The sequence below is a fragment of the Mytilus edulis genome, chromosome 7 (genome assembly GCF_963676685.1).
Source record: "Mytilus edulis chromosome 7, xbMytEdul2.2, whole genome shotgun sequence".
In the NCBI taxonomy this organism is placed as follows: Eukaryota; Metazoa; Mollusca; class Bivalvia; order Mytilida; family Mytilidae; genus Mytilus; species Mytilus edulis.
The window spans coordinates 64,974,271-64,989,022 of record NC_092350.1 but is presented as its reverse complement, the minus strand read 5'-3'; the positions used below and the strand labels follow the sequence as shown (position 1 = coordinate 64,989,022).

Below are 14,752 nucleotides of genomic sequence, written 5' to 3'. Positions count from 1 at the left end.
ACAAAAAATAATTAACATCATTATGGAAATGTATGATGGTTTTAGATGTGCAGTCAGACATGATGGAAAACTATCAGATTGGTTTTTAATAACATCTGGAGTAAGACAGGGATGCATAATATCTCCTTTTCTCTTTATATTGGTGGTTGACTGGGTAATGAAGAAGACAACAACTGAAAATCATGGTATACAGTGGGGACTAACAACATTTTTGGAGGACATGGACTTTGCTGATGATATCAGCCTCTTTTCTCATACACATGAACACATGCAGAAAAAGACAGATAAAGTAACATCAGAGGCAGCAAAAGTAGGACTGAAGATAAATGTAAAGAAAACTAAGGTGATGAAGATAGGTACAAAGAACAATAAAGCAATAACAGTGAATGGAAAAGAACTGGAACAAGTAAACTCATTTAATTATCTTGGTAGTAGAGTAAATGCAGAAGGAAATATTGAAGAAGAAGCTAACATCCGTATTGGCAAAGCAGCTTCTGCATTCAAAAACCTGAATAACATATGGAAAAACAACAAAATATCCAGAAAGACAAAGATCAGATTGTATGTGAGCAATGTAAGATCAGTTCTGTTGTACGGTTCAGAAACATGGAAAACAACCAAAAAAGTAGAAAGTCGAATTAGAGGATTCGAAGGACGCTGTTTGAGACGAATAATTAACATCAGATGGCCAAGTGTAATTTCAAACAGTGAACTATCAGAAAGAACAGGTGTGAAGAATATAGTGAATGAAATCATGAGAAGGCGGTGGAAATATATTGGACATATACTGCGAATGGATAACAACCGGCATGTGAAAAAGGTATTGACATGGACACCGCAAGGGAAAAGAAAGCCTGGAAGACCGAAAGGCACATGGAGGAGAGATATAGCAGCAGAGATAAAAAGACATGGATACACCTGGAAACAAATAGAAAGAATCGCGAAAGATAGAACGAGTTGGAGGTCCCTTGTTGATGCCTTATGTGTTCAAGAACATGAAGAGGATTAAGTAAGTAAGTATGTACCCTCGAAGGCCACGAAAATTGGTATCCAACACACAATAATAAACCCACAGTACGGCTAAACATAGACCAGTAATTGGATGATTTATTCACCATTTTTACTTTTATTGATGATTTTAAAATTTGCAATATTATGTGCTAATGTAAATCGTGAAGAACACTGCAGAAGAAAAATAGATAAATAAAAAGCAAAATCATAATTCGTTGCACAAAGAGGGTTGTTTATCATGGAAAGTTGGTAATTATCAACTGATTTATTCAATAATATTTACAACATTTCTTTAATTGACTATTTATTATACTTTTATTATGAATCGTTACAGTTAAAAATTATGATAAATAATCTAAAGAACTAACCATACCATAGTGTATCCGACACATTCTAGCTCGTTGTAATTGAATCACTGTCATGCATGTACTTGCAAACAGGAGGACCCAGACGAAAACTACGTGATGAATCATGTCTATTTTTTCAATTTTTGGAAAATACATATTGACATTTGTTGAATTAGTGTTACTTCGTAAAGCAATTGACTAAATGTGTCAAGCCTGTATTTTAAATAGAAATACAATGAACTTCAAATCAAGTTGGCATATACCCATATAGACGACATTTTAATTAAAACGTATGTCTGTTCGGATATATTTTCAATAAACTGACGACCTTTAACACATATTATATGTAGTATACAAAACATACTACGTTACTGCTTAAAATATTAACAAAACAATGTAATATGTACTTTAATAAGTTTGAATTTACGACTTGATGCATTTCGTTCAAAGTTATGGAAATAGATCCAAAGTAGCACATATTTGTACATTGCGTACGGTTTCAAAATTGAAGGAAAGAAAACAGTGTCAACTTTTGTGAGGTTGTTTATAAAGGGAAGCTAGTATATTAAAGTGGTAGTACGACTCATGATCATGTGGTACAAAAATAACACTTAAAAGTACAAACAATAGTTTTTTAACAGAGATCATTGATACTTTGACTCAGAAACAACAACTATACAAATAACACAGCGATTATATCAGCTTCATTGGAATGTTTAGATGATCATATCATATCATATACTGGATTACTCTTGTTAATCCTAACCTATCGACCAGAATTTTTTGATAAGTCACATATGAAGAAAAATAAATAATTTTATGAAAACTTGTCATCTCTGATTTGAAATAGACATTTTAACATGCTGAACCGAAGAGGGATTAAGACAGTAAAAATGCTGACAGGGGTAACTAAAACTTCAATACTTGGGATTCTTCGTTGAATTGCTTCCTTATGAGCAGTAACCCTATGATAATAAAGCTCAACTGGTTGATAATACATATCCCTTATGCATGTTCTGTTGGATGGTTGCTCAATTGAAATTCATGGAAGAATGAATCTTCATACTTTATTTGGCTTTTTTAACTTTTGGAGATTCGAGCGTCACTGATGAGACTTTTGTAGACGAAACGCGTGTCTGTCGTAATTACAATATTTACTCCTGGTATTTCTGATGAGTTTATCTATTTAATTGTAAAGTTTTATTCTTATCTATTGTCCTCTTCTAGATGTAAGCCATCAGGGAAGACATACTTAAATGAATCTTGCACTACATTTGAATTTTGATAAGATATAGGCGTACATTATATTTACCAGAATTTAATTGTTTTCGGTAAGAGCTAGCTAGGTTAACATCTATATATATATAGCGGAACGTAAGGTTATCAACCTTACTAATGTTATTCATTCTTTCTTATGAGCTCTGTTATGAACTTTGTCTCGTATTAACAATTGAACAAGGTGAACAGATAGCATGCACTTATACATGTATATACATTTTTATAATAAATATTATGAGAGATGTCACGATTTGAAATAAGACAACAACCATAAGATTCTAAGAAACAAGATGGGGCATGTTTTGAAATCAGACAACAATCATGCAGAGTCAAACGATGTGAAGGTAAACAAATTATTGTCATTGTACGTACTGACTTCAAAAAAATCGGAAAACTATTACGTTAATGATTTTGAAGGTCTTTAGTTTTTTTTCGACTTCACTACCTATTTTTTGCCTGATGTAAACCGCGCGCGCGCGTCTCTATCTATTCGGCCAAGCATTGCACAAGGTCATGTTTCTTTGACCAATAAAAAAGTTTTCCTACTACATTCATTGAATGATAGATGTGCACTAATTGATAATTTAGTCTCAGAAGCGTTTCTTTATCAGTTGTTTGTGGCTTTGAACTAGCTGTCAGAAACTGCAAGTACACTTGGGTCTGTTATTTGTGTCTTTTTGTTTTTGGGACATACAAGTACCCGGCCACGTACACTCAGTGTTTTTGTTATATGTATTTTTATTTATCCATCTGAGAAGATAAGTCTTTTTCAACTGATATTTATAGTTCGTTTTGATGCTACACTGTTTCACCAATCTCCTAGGTAATGGCCTGTAATTCAGTCTTTGTTAAATATAAAGAAAGAAAAATCAATATAACACTACCCAGACAACTACCAGATTTTTCAACACAGACATTTTATAATTCATAAAATTTGAATCAGTCTTTACGCTTTAGATATGCTTTGTAAGTTCTTCATCTTTCATTGGATAATAATATGATTATCCAATAAGATTATCCAAACAATGCGAAAACGTAAAAACAACTTAAAAAAAATCAAACACGGTAACAAGTGTGATCAGGTGGATGCACGAAATATGCATGTGTGTTAACGGTCTGAAAATAAAACAGGAATATAACAAATTACTATAGCATTAATGTTACTTAATTTGCTTCACCATGATAACAAATGATGTTTTCTAGGGGATATAAAAAAGAAGATGTGGTATGATTGCCAATGAGACAACTATCCACAAAAGATCAAAATGACTCAGACATTAACAACTAACGGCCTTCAACAATGAGCAAAGCCCATACCGCATAGTCAGCTATAATAGGCCCCGATAAGACAATGTAAAACAATTCAAACGAGAAAACTAACGGCCTTATTTATGTAAACAAATATGAACGAAAAACAAATATGTAACACATAAACAAACGACAACCACCGAATTACAGGCTCCTGACTTGGGACAGGCACATACATAAATAATATGGCGGGGTTAAACATGTTAGCGGGATCCCAACCCTCCCCCTAACCTGGGACAGTGGTATAACAGTACAACATAAGAACGAACTATACAAATCAGTTGAAAAAGGCTTAATGGACAAAACTACAAGTAGACGTGGCCGGGTATTTATACATCCCGACACAAAAAGACGCAATTAACAGATCTGAGAGTACTCGCAGTTATTTGACAGCTAGTTCAAAGCCACTAACAACTAATAAAAAATCATGCATCTAAGACTAGATGCTTGTTAACAATCAGGTTGAATATCAGAAACCTACAAACAAAGAAAAAGTTGTTAAAACCAAAAAGGATAAAAATGTTAAGCAAACATCGGAAACATAATTAATAAGTTGGCTCAATATGTTGAAATGATGACAATTTATATATCCTTTGTGATACTGGAGGTAAAAAGTGTTAAACATATGAAACTCGGTAAAACATCGAGTGTCTGACACCAGAAAGAACAAACATGATAGTCAAATTCGGGCAAATAATCTCAAAAATGGCGTAACTTGTTCCTCGTATTTCAAAAAAAAACACGGGCTTGTTATAAAATAAAGATGGTTTCAGTTTTTGAAAATATTCATAAAATACACATTTTATACTATGTAACGTTCAATTTTGCATTTGATTTTCAGAAAGTAACAACTTACTTTCATTTCTGTTCGTTGTTATTATTGACTAGTGTTCAAACTACATATCTTTGTCAAGTGTTACATAATGATAACATGTTGAAGTATGGTGTTAATCTGATGAAAATAAAACTAATACAAATTTGTTGTCAAAGCTTGACATGCACTTAGTATTGTACTGATAATGAAACACTTGCAAAAAACAAATAGGTAATATCATGACAATTGTAATGCAAATCAAGGTTTACCCGTTCTTTCAAACAAAAAAGGGCACATTTATCTAATAGTAAATCATCAAAAAGTTGCATAGCTATTATTGATTTGTTTTATCTATCTAAATGATATATTACGTCGTTAAATTTCAAGGACACAAATTGGTTACAATATTTGTCCTCATGGAAGAAATAATACAGATTATTGTGTAACATGTAAAATAAATGGTTTCATTTTCCACTCATTTATTGCATGTATTTAATATTTGAAGTTGTTAAACTTTAACGACATTTGATTTACTACGAGTTAGTACCGTAAAATTTTATTAGTTTGAAATGTTTTACATTTGTGATTGCGGGGCCTTTTACAGGTGACTTTGCGGTACACACCTTGAACATTGGTGAATGCCGTACGGTGACCTATAGCTGTTAATGTCTGTGTTTTGTGTCTCTTGTGAAGAGTTGTTGCATTGGCATCATATCATATCTTCAGAAAAAAAACCAGTTAATTTAAGAATGTTAGAAGATACTTTGACTAAAATCTGGCATATTATCTATGAAAATTTTAATTTTTAACTGTTTACATCCATAATTCTCATTTGAGTTTTTCTTTTTAGTCTACTTATTTTTGATTTTATAATTGTTCGTTATAAATAATCTATTCATTTTGATATTTTCCTGCTTTAAAAGTGAGCTTTATATACAATTTATTGTATGTATCACACACGTCAAAGTTTAAGGTTGTTGCAGTCATTAAGACAACTATGTACTAAACCTATGCTAAACATATTGACGGGTCAGATACGCCATTTTTATTAATTTTCAATATCTTTCCATAAATGTCCCGATACATCAGGACCCACTTTATTGAGTGTAGCAGATTCAGCAGGGAAAATGTGTAACCATACACCACTTTCCCTAATGTCAAAGCTTTGGTCGATGTTTTACGACTTAATTGAGTGTCGCAGATGCAGCCGGGAAAAGATGAACTTTTTTTTGCTTTCTATTCCAGTTGGAAATCTTTTGGAAAATATAATAAGGTGATTTCATAATAAATGGAAATTCAAACTCATAAGTAGAAAATAACTGACAATGTCATGACTAAAATAAAAGAGACAAACAAACAAACAAACACCTGTCAATAATACAAAAAACTTAAACAAACAAAAAATGGGTAACACAAACCACACCAAATGTATTGGGATGAAGTTATGTAATATATGTACACGTGCTACTATGATATAACTGTACAACATGGAATCATACAGTGAGTTTCTAGATGCGACAAAAGAAAATAAAACAACCTTAGTGCACCAACAAAATTGTAAACAAAAAAAACATGATAAAATCTATTGCAATAAACCCGTCCTAGTTCTTGACATAACTGTTTTAGATAAAAAGTTGTAAAACAGCTGATAAAAGATCAACATTGCGGTTTATCGTCTAATAATAGTCGTTATTTATCAATTTTAATCTCTACAATTTAATTATAATAATAGATTAAAGACTATCTGTTATCGTCTAATGTTGATATCCTTTTGTGTGTTTATATTCATCTACTACAAATGGAACTCTCTACATCAAGCAAATATTGTGCTATACATCTGAATTAAGCTAAAACTTAGTTAGAAAATTCAATTCAAATTATAACATTATAATTAATCAAACTTTTAGCTTCCTCTAAAACTCATAATGAAAATTCAATCCGACTCAAAATGAGATGTACGGCGACAAATTTTAACCATTATATACTCCTAAGAAGATTCGAACTTTCTTCCGATACAAAAGATTGATTGTATGATTGATTGACTGTGATAAATATTATGATTGAAAGTGTATAGTAAACATTCTAAAACGTGGTGTATATTCAACTTCTCATACTGTGGATTCATTTATTTTCGTGGGTACAGATTTTCGTTGATTGCGAAAATCTTCCATTTTTGTGGATATGTGATTTCGTGGTTCTGCTCAAGTTTCAATACAACTTTAAGGAAATTTGTTTTTTGTTGAACATTTAAATTCGTTGTTCACCTGACCCAGGAAACCCACGGAATTGGGTCCAACTTATAATAATGAATCCACAGTACCTAAATTCAAGTAATTTGGAATAGTTATAGACTTGTGCAATCAATTCAATTGCTTGTAGAATGAAGGACATATAGAATAAAAACATTGAATGACACTCGAAACCGTGTATCATATTATCATTTATTAAACTGAAAGCAAAGCCAGTTTCAAATTTTGAATTTCCATAGGGATTTTCTTCTCGTCGGTGAAATCAAAGTACAATAAATGTTCAGAATCTATTTCTGGCGGCACATCACAATTATCCAGTAAAATAACCAATAAAATGCCATGTCTTTTCTGTAACGTTTCTGTAATTATTGACTTCAGCACGCACCACTCTCTGGTCAAACAATCATTTGAAAGAACCAGTATGGCCTTTCGACTTTTATTGATACCGTTAATGGTCGTCTCCAATAACGTTGAACAGGAGTCATATTTGATAGGCTCTGAACAAGCTAAAACGAATAACAAATTATTAAAAGTATCAAACATTATTTAGATAGTAACAGTTAATGGTTGGGCCTTCGTTTTGTTTTTCTTATTTTGTCATTTTTTATTGACTATCTCTTCATTAATTTACTCGGAGATCGGTACATTAGTTGAACTGCTTAACAAGATGAAGTCTAACCAATGCTTTTACTTTATACGCGAGGTATGAACATCATCTCCCTGTAATATAGTGGAAGATATTAGCAGGCAAAATCGAGGGAATTGTGCAAAAGATGATACAAGCATGAAAATTACCACAAAGCATCATTATTATATACTTTTAAAAAAACAACTGCTGGCCATTAAAAAAAATCATTTTTTCAAGATGGCCACCGCCGTTTTCTAAAATGGCTGTTTTTTCAGTTTGAAAATACCGATTTTTTCTGGAAAACTTTTCGTTTACCTTCTTTTAGTGAAAAACTACTGTCAGGTTTGGTAGCTACCTTCCTCATATGTGAATAATTCACTAGACATGAATATTTGACACATACAGGGTTTGCGCATGCGCGAAAATGTTACAAAATTCATTAAAAAATATTTCAACTATTTTATATAAAATAAGTCATTTGGGATTTTCAATGATATTATGATCTGGTTTGATAACATTTTTCAAGGTTATGACACATATGATTTAACAATTTTGCGCATGCGCAAACTATTTATTGACATAATGAGTGATTTGTATGCACTACCAGGGCAAACTGGTATAAATCGTACTTCATCTCATTACTCTAAAAAGGAAGTAAGTGTAAAATCTATGATGCCACTGTTTAAAAACAAGCCCATTCAGTTGCAATAATCAGGTATTTGATGGATAAGACGGAAAAGGTGGTAAAAACGAGAAAAAACATCGATAGTAACGGCAGATCAGCCACTTTTGGTAATGGATATTCAGTGGGAATTGTCTGATTTGTACAGAGGATTGTAAGGTGGATTTCACATTGAAATGACTTGTTATAAAATTCTGGGTGATATATAATGTGAAGGTAGATGGACACATGTGTCAGGTGTCCTCACTAAAACCAGTATTGCAACACATAGAACGGCATATTCTTGTATGTATGTTCAAATGTACCTAGGACTAGACACGCGCATCAGATAACTCTATGTGTTTTAGCTTGAAAGGTATATATCGGCTTAAGAAAGCTAAACACAGAAATTATAATCATGTCATGACTCTGTGACGTTCAATGATTTGATAGACTGGCGTAAGAAAATATAGTCATCTCTACCACAGTTCAATTCCTGGCGTTAAATTATAAAATAAGAACTTCTTGTGAATTTGCTAGTATGCTCATTTCATGAGTCAGATTTTGTACAAACAGTCCATATAAAGCATGATACTGTATTCATTTAGGTCTTGATCGTGTAACATATTCTCGATCGCGACCGACCTTCTCCGAGATATGGCTTTCCTTCTCTTAAGTCACCCACAGGTGGCAATTGATTTTGAAAATGATAATTTTATTGTACGTAAGACCAGAAAATATTTTTTCTTATAACACAATTGATCAGACAAAAACAGAATAATGCAATTGTAAAGGGCGATGTGTTGTCAAAGGTTTAACCGAAGCCCTCATTTAGACGTATTGATGATAGCTAGACCAGAAGTCAGTAGACTATCAGATGAATTTGCAAGATCTAGTAGTTTGAGGCATTCTATAAAAGATGAACGACTTAATGAACACAAAAGGATTTCTTTAAAAAGATCAAAGGCAAATAATTTGTAGATCGTTTGAAGCAAATACAAAACGAAGGAGAACCGGTTTCTTATAAACAGATCAAAAAGAACAACTTCCTATTATGTCGGTAAAATAAAACTGTAAACATTTTTGTAAAAAACAAAGCTAGAGAACCTTAGATATCTTTTCTAGACTTTTATTTCTTGTCGCAGTGGACACATTGATTTGGAATATTTCTTAATCTATAAAGACAAACTGCTCCTCCGTTTTTGTCTTCGGATGTCATTTTGAACAGTGGTATTAAATCGGTGCAAATGGATAAACTTGAAACATTTTGCAATTTGCAGATCCAAATTCTGACGCATTTATCGTTGATAGAGCAGCAATGGATAATTCCAGGCCACCTTGTAGGGAACAATATTGGATGATTTTGCAATTGTGTTATACGGCCTTAAATAAAATATTGCATCGATAAGTATTCAAGAGTAGATATTGTGTTAGATTTACTAAATGGATCATTGAAAGGCTAGATGTGAGAAGACAAAAGTTGGGTTTTGGAGTAGTTTTCTCTATGAAGATGACAATGAAACGAAGTGTCTTGCCGACAGAAATGCTTCTGTAGAGACTAATAAGGATACTTTCCATCTATCCCTTGTAAGCATGGAGAAGCAGATATACGAATTGTTGTCCATGTTCGGCCTGATTATGAAAATTGTTGTAGGACGGTAATTTAAGGTAGTACCGACACAGATGTAGTAGTATTAAAAATTGCAGCACTCCAAAAATATGGTGGAACAAACTGTGAATAGGTTTTGGCAGGAATGAAGACTTTTGATGGCTTCCTGTACGTGATATATCAAATGCGTTTGGTCCTCGTGTAGCTACTCTTCCTTTCATTCATACATTCAGTGCATATGACACTAAGGGACTAGGTAAGTTTGGATGACATGGGAAGTATTTCAACATGTAAGGGACGTACTTATTTCTTTGCTGAAGTATAAAGACACATACAAGGACACAAAATAAGCATTTGTATGCATCATGTATGACAGAACAACATCACTATTTGCTGTTAACGAGGCACGATGTAAATTTTTACCAAGGAAGCAGCGGCATTGTGATGTAGTTCCGCCTACAAGAGGTTTTTTTCGGAGGACATCCAAAGAGCAGCGTATCAAGGAGGATAAGTTTGGGCTCAGCCTGATTTATGTACCAATTCATGAACACTGGGGTTGGATGAAAGAAACAAATCGAGGACTTCTTCGGCTGCCGTTAAAGTTGCATCCTCCTGTCGGAAACTTTTGAAATGAGGAGGCGAAATATCCTATTGTGTTGGTGACTGTAAATGCTACCGTTCTGTCCTTTCTTGTACGAATTTTGTTATTGGCTACTGTCCGATAATTTTAAGATACCGAACCTGTCTTTCTAACAAAACTAGGCATTTAATGTTAACAAAGAATGTGATATCACTTGTTAAGTTTAATGATGAAAATTATAAAAAAAAATACGTTTTCCAAAATTTTGCCGCCATTTTGAAACCGGAAATCACTCTTTATTGTCATTTGTGTGTTGTTTTTTGTACTTTAAGAACTGTAATTTAAAGCTTAATAAAACCTTACATTGGATTATACCTATAACACAACTTTCAAAGATTTACTTCTGGATATGACGCTATTTGCAAAATGATCGGTGGCCATCTTGAAAAAATGGAAATTTTTTATGGCCAGCACACTTATTTCTTTTAATTATCGTTTAGTCCACCTGTATACCAAATTTCATGCTTGTATTTCATGCTTGTGTTATTACTTGTTAAGTTGATGAAAATTATTAAAATATTTTTTAAGTATTTGCCTCTAATTTGGAACCGAAAACCACTAATTTTTTTTTCTTTTATGTGTTGGTTTGTCGTACTAAGGAGCTGCTTTTAACGTTTTATCATATCTTACATTGGATTATACATGACACACCTTTCAAGGATTGAAATCCCTTGTAAAATTGCTTGAAAGTAAAAAAAAATCGAAATTTTTGACTCGTTAGCCGACATTTTGAAACCGGAAGTCACCTAAAGTTTCATTAATGTATTGGCTAGTCGTAATTTATGAACTGTCATTTTCTTTTTATCAAATTTAACAATGGATTTTACATATAACACACCTTTCATAGGATTAACAAATAATGGCTAATTTGTTATTACGCCATTTTCAAAATGTGTGGTGGCCATCTTGAAAAAATGATTTTTTTTTCTGGCCAGCAGCGGATTTTTTATAAGTATCATTTAGTTAACCTTTATACCAAATTTCATGCTTGTATCACGATTTGCACAATTATGTCCATAATATCTCCCACTAATAGTATTTCAATTCAAGGAATGCTTTTTTTTTTAAACTGACAAAGTAAATCTGACGTCCCTAAAATGTATTTAAAATTTGTTTTACAGGTTGGTAGGTTACTAGTAATCATACATATGAATCACAATCAACCCTTTCGAAAAATCAAAAATATTATACATTTGTACTTCATTTTAAATTTCAAAGATTATATCCTTAACAAAATTTCAAATGATAATGTGTATAACCATATTACTTTAATCATGTTAATATAGCTTAAACATACCTGTAAATATCATATCATTATAAAGCATCTGAGTGCTCAGCTGCTTCTGAAGAAAACATTCAATCCAACCAGAATTTTCATGACTCATGATGGCAAAATAGTCATATTCAAAGTCATGGTTATCACTTGCTGACATAATTACTGGATGAAGCAAGATTGCGGTTTTTAAATCATAATCAAAGTCGTTTCTTGTAGACGTTGTGTACTGGCTTTTTCTATGTATTTGTATTAACTGTGTGCCTGAGAGGAGAATTTTCTTTAATAAAAAATTCTTCAAATACTCTGCAATTTCAACCTTCTTCGTTGTAAGTGGAAATGATTTTAAAAAGTCAAGAAATCTCAACAGCTTGTCAAGATATTCATTCCAAAGACTGTCCGGTACTAGTTCATCAACGAATTCTAAATCAACCAGTTTACTTGCAATAAATGTTAATGCGTTGATAAACTCTATATAAAGGGATGATGTCTCTTCTAATTCAAAAATACAAAGGCACAATTTTCTAACATTACCTATTGCACGTTTGTAATCTGCACGTTTGTAATCTGTACGTTTGTAATCTGACAGCAGGAATGCTCTTTTATGCCATTCTAAAGCGGTTCGAAATTCTCCAATGTCAAAATGAATAGTGCCAATTGCGAATGCTAGGAAATACGTTTGACCCTTTGCACAGATATATTGATTCAGGTAATCCAGAGCAATATGAAGGTACTCTTTGTTTGTTACAGTTTTTGGTCCGTACAAGAAAAAATCAGGAAATTTTGCAAGTCTTTGACAAATTTCAGCAACTTTACAGACATCTTTGCCTTTTAAATTGAGCGATATTGCTGCTTTGCCATCATCCAATGCCTTCTGTAACAAATCGTAGCTACTGTCAGCGGAGGTATGTTTCAAAGAGGACATTTCGAAGTAGACGTTCATTCGTATGGAAAAGTTGAGATGGTCCAAACGAGGGTTAATTGATATTGATGAGGATAGCGCTTTGTCCGCCTCAGTCAGGTGTTCTATAGTTTTAGTTCCAAACTTATATTCGAACAGCAAACTTTTCCCTTTACGATTTAGAACAATCTCATCATCTGGGTGTTCAGCAATTGCATAATCAAAAGCAGACAGCGGATTTTTGATAAAAGCTTGGAATTTTTTCTCATGTGATAATTTACTTTGCTTTATATCTTTATGGAATACCTCATTGGGTGTAACGAGTCTGTGACCAATACAAGCATATGCACGTGCCCTATATACGGTATATTGTTTGTTATGTTTTGGTAATTGTTTTATTATTGACCAGTACAGTTTAACTGCTTTAGTGTCGTTACAACTCGTTATGAGCGTCGCACTGTTACAAGCTCTTGCATAATAATATTTCCATATGTAAATATGTTCCTTTGGATATGCAGTATTTCTGATGTGTTGTATCCCTTTCTTGAACATCTCCATGCTTGATTTCTTTCCATAACAAACATCGTCTTTAGTTTTACAGTTGAGTGAACGGTACACTACTTGTTGTGCAATGATTGTGTGTTTCGAGGCCTGGCAAAGAAGGTCGTGTTTCTTCCCAGCAGATATATTCTTTTCTAACTGCATACGTTGCAAGGAATCAGCCAATTTGTGCTGAGCTTCAAATTCGTTTTGGGAGAATTCGTCACACAGGACCGCATAACCTTGTTCAAGAACGCACACTGCTTTTTCTTCAATATCATTAGGATCATTGCTTATCAATATTTCATTAATTGTCTCATATATCAACACAGCTTTGTCTTCTTCATTTATAGTTCTGTATAAGACTGCAAGGTCAGCTAATGTATTCAAGTGCTTTGGGTTCGTTTTGATATTTTGTTCAAGCTTTTCAATATTGTGAGCTATGCGCCGACGGTTTTGTAATGGATTATCCAGTAATGTTAACATTAAATCAATAACAGCATGGACTATTTGATGTTCTTCCTGTTTTGCAGCAAATAAAGATAGTTTTTTAAGTTCAATTTGCACATGGTCAATGTACATCAAGTTTAATTTCATCCAGAAAAGACCAGGTTGTATATCTTTCAATTTTGGTTCTATTCCATGTTTCTCCATTTCGTGTTTCGAATTTCTTTTTGAGACAGATTTTTTTTTTACAGCACTATTTTTTTCTGTGAAAAAAAGAACACAGCAGTAGTTTTGTATTAATAGAATATATAAATAAGATCCGGTCAAAAACCATAGAATAACATACAATCCAATACATATTTGTATAAAATCCAGTCAAAAACCATAAATTTAGGAAATTATACAAGTCTAAAATGAGCTACATAGATTGCATTGAAAGTTTGTAAATACGACAATAATCATCCATTTGAAAATAGTTTGCTAGTTTGCTTTTTACAATCGTTCCGTCAGTGGCTGTTTTGTTTAAACTATGACACTGACAAACATGAAAATAGTTGTATAAGCTACTTATTATTGTTATACGTGAGGACAGTCTACAAATTGTTTTTCTGTGGTGTTCACGCCATTTTACATGTGACTGATACATGAATTTGGTAGAAGTATAAAATGAAGAAAAAAAAGTCGAAAATTCCACAATTTACCGACTAATAGTTTGTCCGTAAGGGGGGAAAAAAAGAAAAAAAAGTCACTTATCAAAGGTAATAAAAGGGCGTACGGTTTTTAATTAGGTTCCATTTTTATTTGAATAGTGTCTGCTGTCAGGTTCTGCGAATTTATAAATGTTAGTGATGTTTGAGCATTGAAGACAAACATGGCTTACAAAAATTGCCAACTACGGTAATCTATTCATGCGGTAGAAAAGCGTTAGTATTTCAAATATTGATCGTTTTGTAAACAATTAATTTATAATTATGACCATCATATCAATGATAATTCAGGCCAACACCAAAGTGCTAACTACTGGGATTATTATGTCTTCTGGGAAT

The 14,752-nt window shown here is 32.8% G+C and overlaps 1 protein-coding gene across 1 annotated transcript; it reads right to left on the bottom strand.

The window, feature by feature from the left end:
- Nucleotides 1–7,183: 7,183 nt before the first annotated feature.
- Nucleotides 7,184–13,964, bottom strand: LOC139481995 (uncharacterized). Its single transcript, XM_071265623.1, has 2 exons — nt 11,843–13,964; nt 7,184–7,513 (listed from the first exon to the last, which is right to left on the bottom strand). The coding sequence occupies exons 1-2, from the start codon at nt 13,911–13,913 to the stop codon at nt 7,203–7,205; spliced, it is 2,382 nt and encodes a 793-aa protein (XP_071121724.1). The 5' UTR covers nt 13,914–13,964; the 3' UTR covers nt 7,184–7,202.
- Between the last annotated feature and the right edge of the window lie 788 nt (nt 13,965–14,752).

Excerpts from the sequence above, each read along its gene's own strand:
- LOC139481995 (XM_071265623.1), bottom strand. The coding sequence starts at position 13,913 with ATGGAGAAACATGGAATAGAACCAAAATTGAAAGATATACAACCTGGT. Across the intron at positions 7,514-11,842 it reads TAATGATATGATATTTACAG|CTTGTTCAGAGCCTATCAAA; the intron begins GTATGTTTAAGC and ends TATTCGTTTTAG.